Source organism: Lycium ferocissimum, chromosome 4, assembly GCF_029784015.1.
Source record: "Lycium ferocissimum isolate CSIRO_LF1 chromosome 4, AGI_CSIRO_Lferr_CH_V1, whole genome shotgun sequence".
Lineage (NCBI taxonomy): Eukaryota > Viridiplantae > Streptophyta > Magnoliopsida > Solanales > Solanaceae > Lycium > Lycium ferocissimum.
This window is the reverse complement of record NC_081345.1, coordinates 8,251,303-8,265,527: the sequence shown is the minus strand read 5'-3', so window position 1 is coordinate 8,265,527 and position 14,225 is coordinate 8,251,303. Positions and strand designations below refer to the sequence as shown.

Genomic DNA, 14,225 nt, shown 5'->3' with positions numbered 1-14,225 from the left:
GCATGCGAAATGGGTGGAACTTATTGAAGTTTTCCCGTATGTAATCCATTACAAGAAAGGTAAAAAAACATGGTCGGGATCTTATCTAGAAGGTATGTCTTTTTAAACCCTTTATGACCCAGAATGATGGGTTTTGAAAGCCTTAAGGGATTTTATTTTTTAAGACCCGGGGTTTTAAAGGTTTTGGAGGAGTTGACCCAAGGGGGGGGGTTTATGGGTTTCCCAAGTGGTTGATGGGTCCTTTAAGGATTTTTAAGAGTTTGTGTCCCCGATGACTCTGGAAGAGGTTGTTCGTCGGAAGCCCCTAGTGGTGGAATGATGGGCTTTTAGAAAGAAAACGATATTTTGGGTGAGCAATTCTTTTGGGCCCCAAGATGCGACTGATGTTGAAAAGCTATGTGATCAATTTTGGAATGCGAACCCAAGCCAAAAATCGGGCACGGGGTATGTAAAACCCCATTTTCCTCCCTTTTATTGGCCCTTGGATAAAACATTTTGGATTTTGTGTTGGGTTTCCAAAAACCCAAAAAGGGGGTCATGATGGCATTTTTGTGGTGGTAAATGGGTTAAAAAAATTCTCTTTTATACCATGCCATAAATGTGATGATGCTCTTGTGGCATCCTTTATTTGTGAATTTGTTTCTTAAGTTGCATTGATTTCCCCCGCTATTGATGATAGGGTTTTAAAATTTTTGGTTTTTGGAAAAGAGTCTTTGGGAGTTGGCCCACTTATTTTCCCTCCACTTCTTGCCCCCCTCAAACGGATGGAACCCCAAGTAGTGAAAAAATTTTTAAGGGGAGTATGCTTAGATGTATGATTAGAGGGAAAACCCTTGGGGGGGCCGTTTATCTTTGAAAGTTTGCTTCAATGGTCCCCCCTTCCTCAAATTGGGCGGGGACCCAAAAGGTATGTTATGCTTTAATCCTTTAAAACCCTTTAACCCTTGTTTTGGCTAGTATTTTTTTCGGTTTAGATCAAAAGAAAAGGGGGGCCCGGAAATGATGAAAATCCATGCCAAGGAAAAGGGGAGAGCTTGACAAGGTCGACCGAAAGGGAGCCAAAAGACAAAATCATGGGAGAAGAAAGGTGGACTTCCCCCCCGATGGGGTTGGGTTTGGGTTGCTTTCGAAAAAAAAAGGTTCCCGAAGAAAAGGGGGGTTTAGCCCCCAGGGGGGATGGGCCATTAAAGTGCTTGAAAAGATCCCAAAGACAATGCCTACAAGATCGACTTGCCAAGTGAGTATAATGTTGTAAAGTTTTCAATGTGAGTGATTTTCCTCTTGTGTTGTAGGTATGCCCTTGGGTTTGAGGACGAATTTTTCCCAAAGGGAAGGATGATACGAACCAATGACACAAGGCCTTTCACGGAGAAGTCAAGCAAGAGAACTTAAGTTGCAAGCCTTGTTCGTAAGGATGCACTTGGAGGAGATTAGAGAGAAGACTTTGCGGATTTACAACGTTGGGAGTTGGCATTGGAAGAGTTGCAAAGTGGCTAGAAGCGCAAAATGGCTAAAAGTGCAACTATGGGGCAGTTGTGCGAAGTGAGGTCATACTTGCAAAGTTATGGGGTTAGAATGGCAATTGGAGGTCATAATTGCAAGTTATGGGGCTTTGGATGCAATTGAAGACCCGTAGCTGGGTATTTTTAAAAAGAGCCACTTTAGTGCCTTTTCGTGTAATAGGCATTAGTATAAATAGTTCTTTTCATCCATTTGGAAGACTTAGCTTTGATATTATGTGAACTCAAATATTGAGAGATTTTAGTTAATAGATAGATTGTTAGGTTACTACACTAAGTGTGATTTCATTGTTGCAAAGTGAATTTGCTTATCCATTGAATTCATCTAGATTGCTCGTTTGTGGTTTACAATTGAGTCTACTTCGATTCAAATTACTTTTCTTTTGGTTGAATTCACAATAGGAGGGTTTAAGTTTAATATACTTAGATTTGCCTATAGGATTCATTACTATTTGGGTCAAGTATCCTCTATTCTCTTAATCTCCAATTCTTCATCTATCTTTTGTTTTTCTTTATTTTTGTTTACTTCTTAGAATTTCCTTAGGTTGAATCTTATCAAGATGTCCCTATTGATTATTTGTAACACCCAAAGTTATCTCCTTTGTAACTCCCCCAAAGCTTCAATTTTTATGATCATATTGATTAGTCGAAACAGTACTCAAAATTACCTCCCTTTTAACTCTAAAGGTTCAATCTTTGTGCCTTGAAAATAAATAAAGAGGCCAAAATACAGATGACCATGACCCTATTGATCATTTGAAACACCCAAAATTATCTCTTTCTCAGCTAATCAAAGGTTCAAGTTTTAGGTATAAAAACATCACCAAACCTCGTAAACATCTTCAAGATTCACTAAAAATAACACACATCCGCATTGCTAGCTTGAAAAATCCAATGAATGACATATATAAAATCTTTGTTCTTAACTTTGGCCACCTATTACAAAGAACCCCATAAAACAAAATAGTGAAATATAATAACCAAATGTTTAAAGAAAGAGTTTTTTCTAAAATCACAAGAAACCCGCAAAAATTTTTTGTCCAAAAAAGGAAAAACTTTCCCTCAAATCAGTAACATGTATACCTGAATAGAGTTGGGTGTGAGATATGGATCTTCTTTAATTTTTCGGGTCCATGTCTCTATGACATGTTGGCACCGACATGTGTAAGTTTTGATGATTGACAAAGTAAATGAACAAGGCGCATGAACCAGGTTGATGCACATGTTCTATCTCAGAGACAGATGCAAGACAATGTGAATGAACCAGACATAGATGCAAGATAAGGATGAATGAACCAGGTCTATGGACATGTTCCATCTCAGACACAGATGCAAGTTAAAGTTGAATAAACCAGGTGCTTGAACCAGGTCCAAGAACATGTTCCATCTCAAGTCCTGAGCGAGTAGGATTTGTATTTTATGGTAAGGACTTGACGAACAAGTTACAAGATTTCTTGCCATAATTATCAAGATACACTACAAACTCTCAAAAGGATACTGAAGCTGCATGAATGCAAGAAACCTAAGTCAACTCAAACCATAACTCTCATCATGGGCCTCATCACGTAGGGTTTGTGTTTGCCGACTTACCGCACACCTACAACTATGTATATCCAAGTCCTTTCATGAAGAACTTAATGCACTCATATAGAAGAGAAAAAATTGAGTGAACACTGTCAATGCAAGTAATTGAAAGTTTTGATTATTGAAGTGCGGCTTGATACAAGGAAGAAGATTGAAGAACCTATTTCATAGAGTTATGTTTTACAATCTTCAATTCTAGAATCTTGTATTAGGATTGTTTATCTAGTTGCACCTTTATTAGCTTTCATAGAAGGAATAGTCACATGTACAAACGATTGTTAAATTTAGCTTCAAGTTGAGGGAAACTTGAAGTGAGCTCATTAGTTTAGGGAGATTAGTGAGATAGGAATTAGAGTTTAGTTCCGAGGTTACAGAGTTTGTAACTTGAATTTACAAAGGCTCACAATTTTAGTGGAGTTTGGAAAAAATCCTACAGAGGTGCAGGTCGTGGTTTTTTCACCCTTTGTGAGCCGGGTGATTTCCACGTAAAAATTACTGTGTCATTACTTTTTTGTTCTTTACTATTCCGCAAATGCTAGTTTGGAACAGGTAGACCAATGTGGTCTATGCTATTGGCGAAATTCATGTATCACTTAGGATAGATATCAGTTCGTGCAATATATCAATTAGTATCAGAGCGGGTTTTCTTCAAAGGCTAACACCTTAAGAGAAGATAATGATGAATGATGCACCACTTGCAAGCTGAAGATTATGAGCTATGGGACAGAGTCATTGAGGGACCAAAATACCCCAAGAAGAAGGGTGATGATGGAACTAATGTGAAAAAGGAGAAAATCGAGTGTGATGAGAATGACTACAACATACTTGGAAAGAATATTAAAGCAAAAAAGGTCCTCATATGTGGTTTTGGACCAGAATAGTAGAACTGAATCTCTGGCTATACAATGGCCAAGCAAATCTGGGATGCGTTGAAGAATGCTCACGAAGGAACCAGTCAAGTAAGGAAGTTTAGGAAGGCCATGTTTGCTACTGATTTTGAAAACTTCAAAATGAAGCTTAGAGAAATAGTTGCTGAAATGTTCACAAGGTATACTTCCATTGTGATGAGTTGACCTCACTCGGGAAGACGATCACCACTGAGGACTCAGTGGACAAAATCTTGTGGACCTTGCCAAAATCCTTCAAAATGAAGGTCACCGCCATAAGGGAAGCCAAGGACATAGAGGTTATGTCTCTAGATAAACTAGTAAAAATCAAAAGACCTATGAGATGGACATGGAGAAGTCGAAAAATGAGGAAAAAAATACTCGAAAGTCTCTGGCACTTAAGGCTATAGGAAACAATGATGAAGACGAGATGAACTTAATCACCAGAAACTTTAAGAAGTTTCTTAAGAAGGAGAAACAATATGGTAATCAAAACACCTCTGAGAAGGGAAGGAGTTTTGACAAACCACAGGTTGGCAGATGCTTCAAATGTGAGAAAACTGATCATATGATCAAGGATTGTCCACAATGGAAAGTTGAATGGAAAAAGGAAAGAGCATAGAAAGAAAAGAAGAAGGAACGGGTCCATGGGAAGAAGAACAAAGAAAATTCAAAAGCTATGGTGGCGGCCTGGGGTTCTGATAATGATTCTTTCAAAGAAGCTGATCACTCAACATTTGTGGCTATTGAAGAACCAGACTCAGAATCTGAGGAGGACACCAAGGTAAATGTTCATGACTTAAAAGACAAGTAGGATTTCTCTAAGAAGAAACTCATGTCCTTGATGAACACCTTCATTGACAAATATCAGGACATGAGCACAAAAAGAGTTGAGTCACTTAGTGCCCATGCTTTCTTGAAAAATGAACTCATAGAGGTTGAAACTAGCAAAGATAAGGTTGAAAATGAAAACTGCTGTTTGAAAGAATAGGTTACTCAACTTGGTTCATTTGTCTTGGATCTCTAATCTAGAGTTATAAAGCTGACTATTAAGACTGGAAGTGTTGAGACCAAAAATAAATAGCTCAAGGCTGAAACTGAACTGAAAAGAGTAAAAAGTGAATTGCACTTTAACAGAGAAAGGTCTAGAGAAATCAAGTCAAGATTAAGTAAAGCAAAAATTGATCTAGAAAGAGAAAATCGGCGACTCAATCCTTTCAACTGCTTTCTAACCTCACCGGTAAAACACATAGTGTAATCACTGGATTAAGGTATGATAGAACTCCAAAGGGAGAACCTGTGGAAGAAAATTGGTTCACACTCTATGGTAAGATTGGTCATTATAAAGTCAGGTGCCCAGTGAACATAAAGCATATGGAAAGAAATCTGGAAATTGCAAGAAGAAACACCAAGCCAGTAAGCAGAGGTGGAATAGGCACAGAGAACATGTCTCTTGATGGATTTCCAGAATGGACAAAAAGGGAATTGATTCATCCCATTGTTCAAGGAAAAGGACCCGAGATGGTTTGAGTTCCTAAAACTAATCTTTGACTATTTTGCAGGTAAGAGTGGAAGAAGGGAGCAAGCAAAACTGATACATATATAGTGCTTGATCTAGGCATAAAACTGAAGATAAACAAAGAATATGTTCACTCTTAGTACTGTGGGCGAGGAATACGATATCCGTTATGCAAGAAAAGAATCCGGATAGAAAGCATGCGTACGACGTTGTGGAGGAAATATATGGTAGACCTGACTCATCTAATGAAGCCTTACAAGATGAAGATTGAACTATGACTACTCAGGTGGAGCGCATTAATAAGACCTCGAAAGAAATTAAAATAAAAGTTAGAAACGTCAAGGCCGATAAGTACCTCTATGATCACAGAATAATTGTTTAAATAAAAGAACACACCAATCAATATCATCCTACCCGCCCGTGCATTCACTTGTATGTCCTGTACCATGATTGATAGTTATCTCATAAAAATTAATGAATATTGGATGTCATAATAACATACCTGGATATGGAGATTATTGATAGTTCATCAAAGAATGATATGTACACCATCCTTGTGTTTTTAAATAAATATGTAGACAACGAAAAATTACATCCTCTATCCTGTCATCAGGTCAAATTTAAAAAGGGGAAAAAGGGAAGGATATGCGTAACTGTCATTATCCTTAAAGTACTTCTCAATAATGATTTTCTTTTGAAAACAAGCAAATATCAAGTTAATCACTTCCCAAGACTTATACGACTAAAACCTGCGTGCGTTAAATACATCAACATCCATTCACCCGTTCCTTTTTCTATCTTATCTACTTAAAACCTACTGAACACTTCTCTTTCAATCTTCTATCTCTAGTAATATTGTATAACCTAGTTCATTTCCCTTGTTTCAAAATTCTCAACACTCACACTCTACACTTAAAATGGAACATCAAGCATCTACCTCCACTGCTCCTCAAGAATCACAAACCACGTCTCCACGTGCCTTAAACCCTACCACTCCCACAATATCTAATCCAACCATTACTAAACCTTTAACACAAAAGTACTCACCAGTATTGTACTCACTGCTAACCCTCAAATTCAAACCCTAAGGAGAATCAAAGCCAAACCTAGCCGCACAAATGAACCCATCCGCTCTGATGACTCTTAATATGACCAGTGCTTAATATCCTTCACTAACCATACTGATGTTCCAAAGACGCCTGGTGATCTATTTAAAGGTCAGGGAGAAGAGACTAAAAGCCTGGCTTGCAAAATGTCGGACTTAAAAGGAGTGTACTATACAGGCCCTGTTGAACAGGTATCTCCAATTATTGTTCCGAAAGTTATTGTAGTAGGTGAGATAGGGGTAGCTCATGTAGCGAGGTCATTGATGACTTAGTGGCTGAATCAGATAAAATTGATTAAGATATTGGTGGCACACATAGCAAGGCATGGGAAACCCCACCGACGAAAGCGGTTCACATCTTTGACGATGGCAGAGGATAGGTAAGTTTGTTGGTAAGTGGTGATATATGTCGAATTAGTGAAAAAATCATTGGGTCGTAAAATCTATGAAGCGGGGCCGCGTGCTAGTAAGCACAAAGTGAGATTCATGAAAAAGAAACAGAGGATATTCAGGATCCTGAAACCTTAGGGGGTGTGCAGGAAGGAATACCCAATGATGATATCCATGTGCCCATGGAACATGTTGAGGAACCTGTTTCAATAATGGATGGAGATTCTCCAACTGAACAAGTCTCTCAACCCACTTTAGGTGAGAATGTTGCTCCTAAAGATGATGATTTGCTCATTACTGAGCTTGTTGTGAAGAAAGTTAGGCCCAGGATAAGAAAGGCATTTGGCAAGACAGTCTAAAGCCTAATAATGAAGTAGCTGAGGAAGAAGGCTCTCCAATAGTGCTCAGACTCCTCACACCAGGGGACAAATGAGAAAGATTGAGGAAGAGCTGAAAAAGGCAATGTGTAACGACCCATTTAGTTGTTTAGATTTTACCCCTGCTGACCTTTCTCCTAGATCTGTTAGAGTGTTTGAGACTCGCAGGGTGGGTGGCACGATTCTCGAGGTGATTGGGCGAGTCTTTATTGATTTTGAGGAATTTAGAAGTTTTAAGTTGAATAAGTGAAAAAATGTTGACCAATAGTTGACTTCTGAGTAAAGGGACCTTTAAGTGATTTTCGTCAGTTCCATAGGGTCCGGAGGGTCGATTATAACTTGGTAGGATGAGTGGGTCGGTTCTCGAGGCACTCGGGGGGTATTTTGGTCCTTTGGTTGGAAACTTGATTTTTGGGGTTTGGGGGTTGACCGGGTCGCATGACCTCCGTTGGGAATTCTAAGGGCATGAGTGAGTTCGTAGCGTGTTTTTACATTGGTATGCATATTTGGGTTGTGTCCGGAGGTCTCGGATGAGTGTCAGGTTTTAGGTTGAATTTGGTGAAAAATTAGATTTTTGCTGGTTTCTGGTGTGCCGCTTTTGTGGTGTTTTGGTCACATCTACGAGCCTGCCACTGAAAGGCTTAGTTCCCAGATGCGAGGGTTTGCCTTTCCAGGTGGTTTTGCACATGCGAAGTCTTTTCCGCAGGCGCGGAACCGCACATGCGAAAGTTGTCTCGCATCTGCGAGATGATGAGGGGGTTAGTGAGTCCGCATCCGCGGATAAATCTTCATGGATGCGAGGTCGCATCTGCGGACACGGGTTCCATAGACGCGAGATCGCTGTTTCAGTGGCTTTAAATTCCCAAACTCGAACCCTTTTCTTTCGATTCACTTAATTGGGGTCTAAAGGAGTTCTAAGGATGAATTTGCTAATTCTTGTGAGGGTTCTCCCATTGGGTAAGTTAAATTCCTTCTTATATTGTTATGTTATCATTTAAGTGGGGAATATCATAATTAGGAAACCACGTTTGAGTTGGGGGTTTTGGGGTGATAAACCCTAGGTTGAAATTGAACCATCTTTTGTTCCAAAATCATGTTTTGATGAGGAATCTTCTTGAATCTAATCATGTAATCAATGAGGTGACTAGTTGCTAAGCTTGAATCTCTCTTTTACTTTTCATTATGGAGAATAAGGGTTGGAAGATAATGGACCCTAGGTTGGAACTGGTTGTTCTTAATTGAATTATTTGATGTTTTGAAAGGATTTCATGATTGGCGGCTCGAGTTAGCTATTTCTAACTTCAATTTCAATTACTAAACAACTTTCTTAATGATTTAAAATGTGGGTTTTCTTGTACATTGGGGATTTTGATGAAATAATGAAATGGATGCTAAGTTGAGGCTAATTAGTGATGGAAATTGACTGGGTAAACCGTTTGTAACTTGTGTTAGTTGATAGACCAGTTTTATCATTCGATTTTCACTTATCCTATGGAAAGGAAAGGCTGAAGGTAATGACTTGAATTATGTTCAGTATTCTGGGCAAGCATTATTTATTCTATGATGCACATTGTTACATGTCACTTGCCTCATTAAACGGGAAGGAAAATATTAAAGAAAAGAGTTCGATATGCATTTTATGGCAAATATCTGTTGATCCTGTGTTATGTGGTGTATTTGATGTGGATTTCATTGCATAACATTGCATCCCATACTTCATATGTGATTTGTTACACTTATGAATTGACTGTTCTCATCTCTTTTTCTTGATATCTCACTCATCATCTGGAAATGAAGGTTATTCAAATGAAGTGAATTGTGATGTGTATCACATGGTAATGTGACTGTTGATTTTATGCATGACATACATCCCATATTGCAATATGTGATTTGATATGGTTGTGAGACTGAAAATGATGATAAGTGAGAGAGTGTAGCCCCCGAGGTCTTTGTCGGAGAGCATAAAAGAGAGATGAGAGTCCGTGATCTGAGGTTGTTACCGGAGCAAAATGTGTGCTCGTGATCCAAGGTCATTTATCGGAGCGAGAGAGTGCTCGATGCCAAGGTGTCTTGCCGGGACGAGGTGTACATGGACTTTGCAAGTCCCCCATGGGTCATGGCAATGAGGCTTTGCCCACTCTAATTTCTGTTTCATATATTTTATTTTACTTTTATAAAAAATGAGAAATTTTTTCGTACCATCACCCCCAGGAGGTGGCGAGGGATGGGTAAAGGGTGGTGAGGGTGGTGTGAGGGTAGGTGGTGGGAGTGGTGGTGGTGATTAGGGGCGGGGATGGGAATGGATAGGCGTCGATATTTTCAATTTTTTTCCCACTAACCAATCGAACATAAGAAAATAAATAAGAGCTCATTTGGAAGCTATTTTCAGCTTTTTTTTTATTTGCTTACCACAACCTTATAAGCCATTTTCATGCTTAAAAATAAGCCCAAAAAATAAGTTGGCCCGTTCGGCTTAACTTAAAAAAAGCAGCTTATAAGTTAAAAAAAATAAGTTAGGTTATCCAATTTTTGGCTTATAAGCTGTTTTTTTTTTAAGCCCATCTAAACAGGCTCTAAGTTATTCACTTATTTTTTTACATTCACGAAAATTTACCCAACCACTCAAAAAAGAAACTCAATAAATTCTACCAAAATTAAGAAGAAATTAAATAAAAATAGAGAAAGAAAAAGGGGAAGCCGTCTTGGGGCAGGTTCGTGAAGTGAATGCGACCAAAAAACCACCTCTTTGGTCCCCTTCCCCTTTCTTCCACATTCCTAAGCCTTCAAATATATATGGCAAACCTTCCCAAGCTTTCTTCCACCTCTTTCTTCCTCTCATTCAAAGTTGCTGACTTTTCTATATATTCAAACTTTATTATTCTTCTTCTTTGACAGATCTCTTCTCTTCCAATTGTAATATATAACCCCCCTTCTTTCTTCATTCAATACATACATACAAGATTACAAGAACAAAATATAGCTTTTGGGTAACCTTAAATCTTGATTTATTAGGTAAATTTTATGGGTTTTCCAATTCAAATTTATTTTTCCTGGTCCTTTTTTTTTTTTTTTCGAAAAAAATAATAATCTTTACAGTAAAATAGCCTAAGAAGAGGGGAAGATACCTATAGCATTACATGTGTATCTCTCTTTCTGTGTGCATCCATTTGGGAATATTTTCAATGGGTTTTAATATTATTATTATTATTATTATTATTTTAATTTTTTTTTTTTTTTTGTATTTTTGCTCCATGATATTTCATGGCCTCTGTTTTCCTATAAGTTTATTATTATGTCTAATTTTTTTGCTCTATGATCCCGTTCTGTTATTAATTAGGTGAGATAATTTGATATGTTTTTCTTTTTCAGAATTTTTTTCCCAAGGAATGCATAATTTTTTCATGTGGTTTTTTTTGGTCTGATTTGTGATTTTTTATTGGTCAGGCCGAATCTGTTTTATAGAAAGAAATACCTACATCTATGGTGAGTTCATAAATCTTGATCTGCACTTTAGTTTAAAATAATAAACTTTGGTTCTTTTGTTGTGATCTTTTCTTGATCTCTATGGTGTTTTCAGGGAGAAGCACCGGCTTTCTTTGCTGATAGTTGTCCAAATGGAATTGATTCGAAATCAAAGGGACACGAAACGGCTATTTGTATCGACTCTAAAATTGTATGATGGTTTGATATTCTTATGTGATGTGCATTCTTTCCAATTTAATGTACACAAATGAATGTATTCATGAATGAATGTTCTGCCTCCCTATTTTCACCAGTATGTGATTGGTGGGGCTGATCATGAATCGACGTCGGTCATTGGAGTTCGAATCTTCGACAAATCTAGTGGTGAATGGTAAGTTTCTGTCGAGTTTTGGAACCATTGTAGAAATTCTGTAGCTTTGAGGCATGATGAACAAAAACTGGATTATATTGCAGGATAAACCCCACAGTACTAGGTGCTAAACCCAAGCTGTCAAATGGTCACTCAGCCGTGCTTATAAATGTTGATCGTATATTGGTCATTAAGAGCAATTCGAATACTGATGACTGCTTTTGGTTTCTTGAGGTTGGTTAATATATGCTTTCTGAATATGCAAACTTTTTTATTCTGTCTGTTAAATTTGGAAATCAAGATCTCTTGCCGAGACTGTGTTGATTACTCATATCAGCAAAGATGCTGGTGTGCTGATCCAATGGAGTTGTCCGTTTGTATTTATCCATATTTTAAAAAAAGTAAAAAAATGTGATGATTGAGACACTTAACTGTTTGAATATAATTCGATACCCTCGAATGAGTTAATTTGCAGCCACTCACTTTTTCATGTTATGCTAAAAATTGTTTCATACTTTTGTAGGTGGCCACCCCATTTATAAAAGAACAGGAAAAGACATATGGGAATGATGTGGTTGCCTGGAGTAAGGGAGTTTTAGGAAATGTTGAGAAGCCTATTGTCATTAGTGGCCCTTCTGGAGTGGGGAAGGGTACTTTGATAACTAAACTAATGAAAGAGTTCCCATCTATGTTTGGATTTTCTGTGAGCCACACAACCCGTGCACCAAGAGAAAAAGAGCAGAATGGATTTCATTACCATTTCAGTGACCGTAGTGTAATGGAGAAAGACATAAAGGATGGGAAGTTTCTGGAGTGTGCTTCTGTTCATGGTAATCTTTATGGTACCAGTGTTGAAGCTGTTGAGGTGGTTGCTGATGCTGGCAAGGTATCGTTGCTTCATGCTATTAGTTCTTAATTCAAAAATATTGGTACTATTCTTTCCAACATATTATTATTTTTAAGTATAAAAATGAGATCTAAACTTTTCTCCTGGAGTTTTATGTTTATGTTAATTTTAGTTATAACATTAGAAATTCACAACAAAATTAGAAGTGTGGATTGTCGTACTCAGAACCCGATCCTTTAGACTCGGAGGGATTTGACATTTAAAAACATTTTTTGATTTATCAAAGAGGAAAAAGAAAGAGTTCTTCTCTTTGGTGCATGCCCCATGAGAATATATGCAAGCTTCAATATTGGTACAGTCTCCGGGGAGAATGGATCCCTATTTCTTTGGTATCTGATGAAAAATACTCCCTCCGTCCCAAAAAGATTGTCAGATTTTGCAGACAACACATTAAGTTAAAAAGCTAAATCGCGAAGATTTTTAAATATGTATTCCAAACAAGCCTTAGATATTTGTGTGAAAGGTATTTTGTAAATCATCTCATAAAGTTAAATTGTTTCTAAAAATAGAAAAGATGGACAATCTTTTTATAAACTAAAAACGAAAGAGGACAATCTTTTCTATTTACAGTAGTTGCTTTGACATTGTTAAGAAAATGGACTTTGCACCTAAGCCAATCCCAAAAGCTAGTTCTTGAAGTGAAAACTGCCCAGGGCCATATAAGGAGACTACAACCCATTTTCTCAACCACCATGGGACACTGCAGCGCCCAACGTTAGTAGCAGTGCACCACATTTAGGACTGAACATTGGAGCATGATAACATACATGGGGATCCAACGTTGGGAAGCACAACAAAGATGGATATGACTTTAATACCATGTTAAAAAACAATGGATCTCCAATCTAACTAAATTCCAAAAATTAGCTCAGGAAGTGAAGATTGTCCAAGATCACATAAGGAGGCTATAGCCGATACTTTAATCACGTGTCGTACTTTACCATACATTGTGTGAATGTGACAAATTAGAGGACTAAACACTATTTAACTTTGGGCGGTAATAGATCTCTAAATGAGTGATACTTTTTAGGTAGACCACACCAGTTCATGTCTTCTGCACTATATACTCAACAAAAGACAGGTTTGAACCACTAGCGAGTTTCGTTACTCTTTAAAATCTAGCTTCCCTCGACTCAATAAAGAAATTTGTTGATGTTTGGTAGAACCCTGCTTCCGACCCCGTTCAAAAGAAAAATGAAGTAAACTTGCAAAAAGTGAAGGTCTGGATGTGGTAGTAATAAGCTTGAACTGACTACTGAGTCTTACATTAACTTGTTAATGGCATCACTCATGGGCCAAATTTTGCATGAGCATATTGATAGATCCCTCTGTTGCAAATTTATCAAGCCTCTTGTTTTTGTATGATTGTGCAGAGATGCATCCTTGATATTGATGTTCAAGGTGCAAGGTCTGTGAGGGCTAGCTCTCTTGATGCTATTTTCATTTTTATTTCTCCGCCATCATTTGAAGAGCTTGAGAAGCGCCTTCGTGATAGGTAGGCTAATCGAGAATGTAAAGTATTTTCATATTGCACGGTTCAGTTGGTTATAAAATTGTTTCAATCTGTTGAACAGGGCAACTGAGACTGAAGAGCAAATCCAAAAGCGTCTCCGAAATGCTAGGGTGGAACTAGAACAAGGAAAATCATCAGGTCTCTTTGATCATATTTTGGTGAACGATGACCTAGAAAGTTGTTATGAGAATCTTAAGGTGATTCTTGCTCCTCTTATTGTAATATTTCTTAAACTTATAATGATTCTAGTAAGATTTCCTGTTTATCTATGTGTCCAATGATCAAATAGTACTAAATGAGACTCCGAATAAATTCGCATTTAGTGACACGACATGATGGAACTTTCTATTTATGTAGAACATCTTGGGTCTCACTGAAGGTGTGAAGATTGCTCCTATAACATGTAAGCTAGACGACATAGCTTGTTCTTACCTTGATTCTATCAGGCAATATTACTTTCTATATTGATTTTATAAACTTTTCTTAAATGCAGATCCAGAATTAGTCGACTTGCCTATCGAACATTTAGTCTCAAAGAATGATCAGAAGATTTTAATCAACTGTGGTGCTGCAGAATATCAAAAAGGGATC

General features: G+C 37.7%; 1 protein-coding gene across 1 annotated transcript in view; it reads left to right on the top strand.

Moving 5' to 3' along the window:
• Positions 1 to 7,434: 7,434 nt before the first annotated feature.
• Positions 7,435 to 14,225, top strand: part of LOC132053710 (guanylate kinase 2-like) — a 9,794-nt gene continuing 3,003 nt past the window's right edge. The window contains exons 1-10 of the mRNA XM_059445821.1: positions 7,435 to 7,551; positions 8,057 to 8,140; positions 10,960 to 11,055; positions 11,159 to 11,235; positions 11,319 to 11,448; positions 11,738 to 12,100; positions 13,495 to 13,616; positions 13,696 to 13,831; positions 13,992 to 14,037; positions 14,128 to 14,225. Of these exons, the coding sequence (XP_059301804.1) occupies positions 7,435 to 7,551; positions 8,057 to 8,140; positions 10,960 to 11,055; positions 11,159 to 11,235; positions 11,319 to 11,448; positions 11,738 to 12,100; positions 13,495 to 13,616; positions 13,696 to 13,831; positions 13,992 to 14,037; positions 14,128 to 14,225 (1,269 nt within the window). The remainder of the gene's footprint in view (positions 7,552 to 8,056; positions 8,141 to 10,959; positions 11,056 to 11,158; positions 11,236 to 11,318; positions 11,449 to 11,737; positions 12,101 to 13,494; positions 13,617 to 13,695; positions 13,832 to 13,991; positions 14,038 to 14,127) is intronic.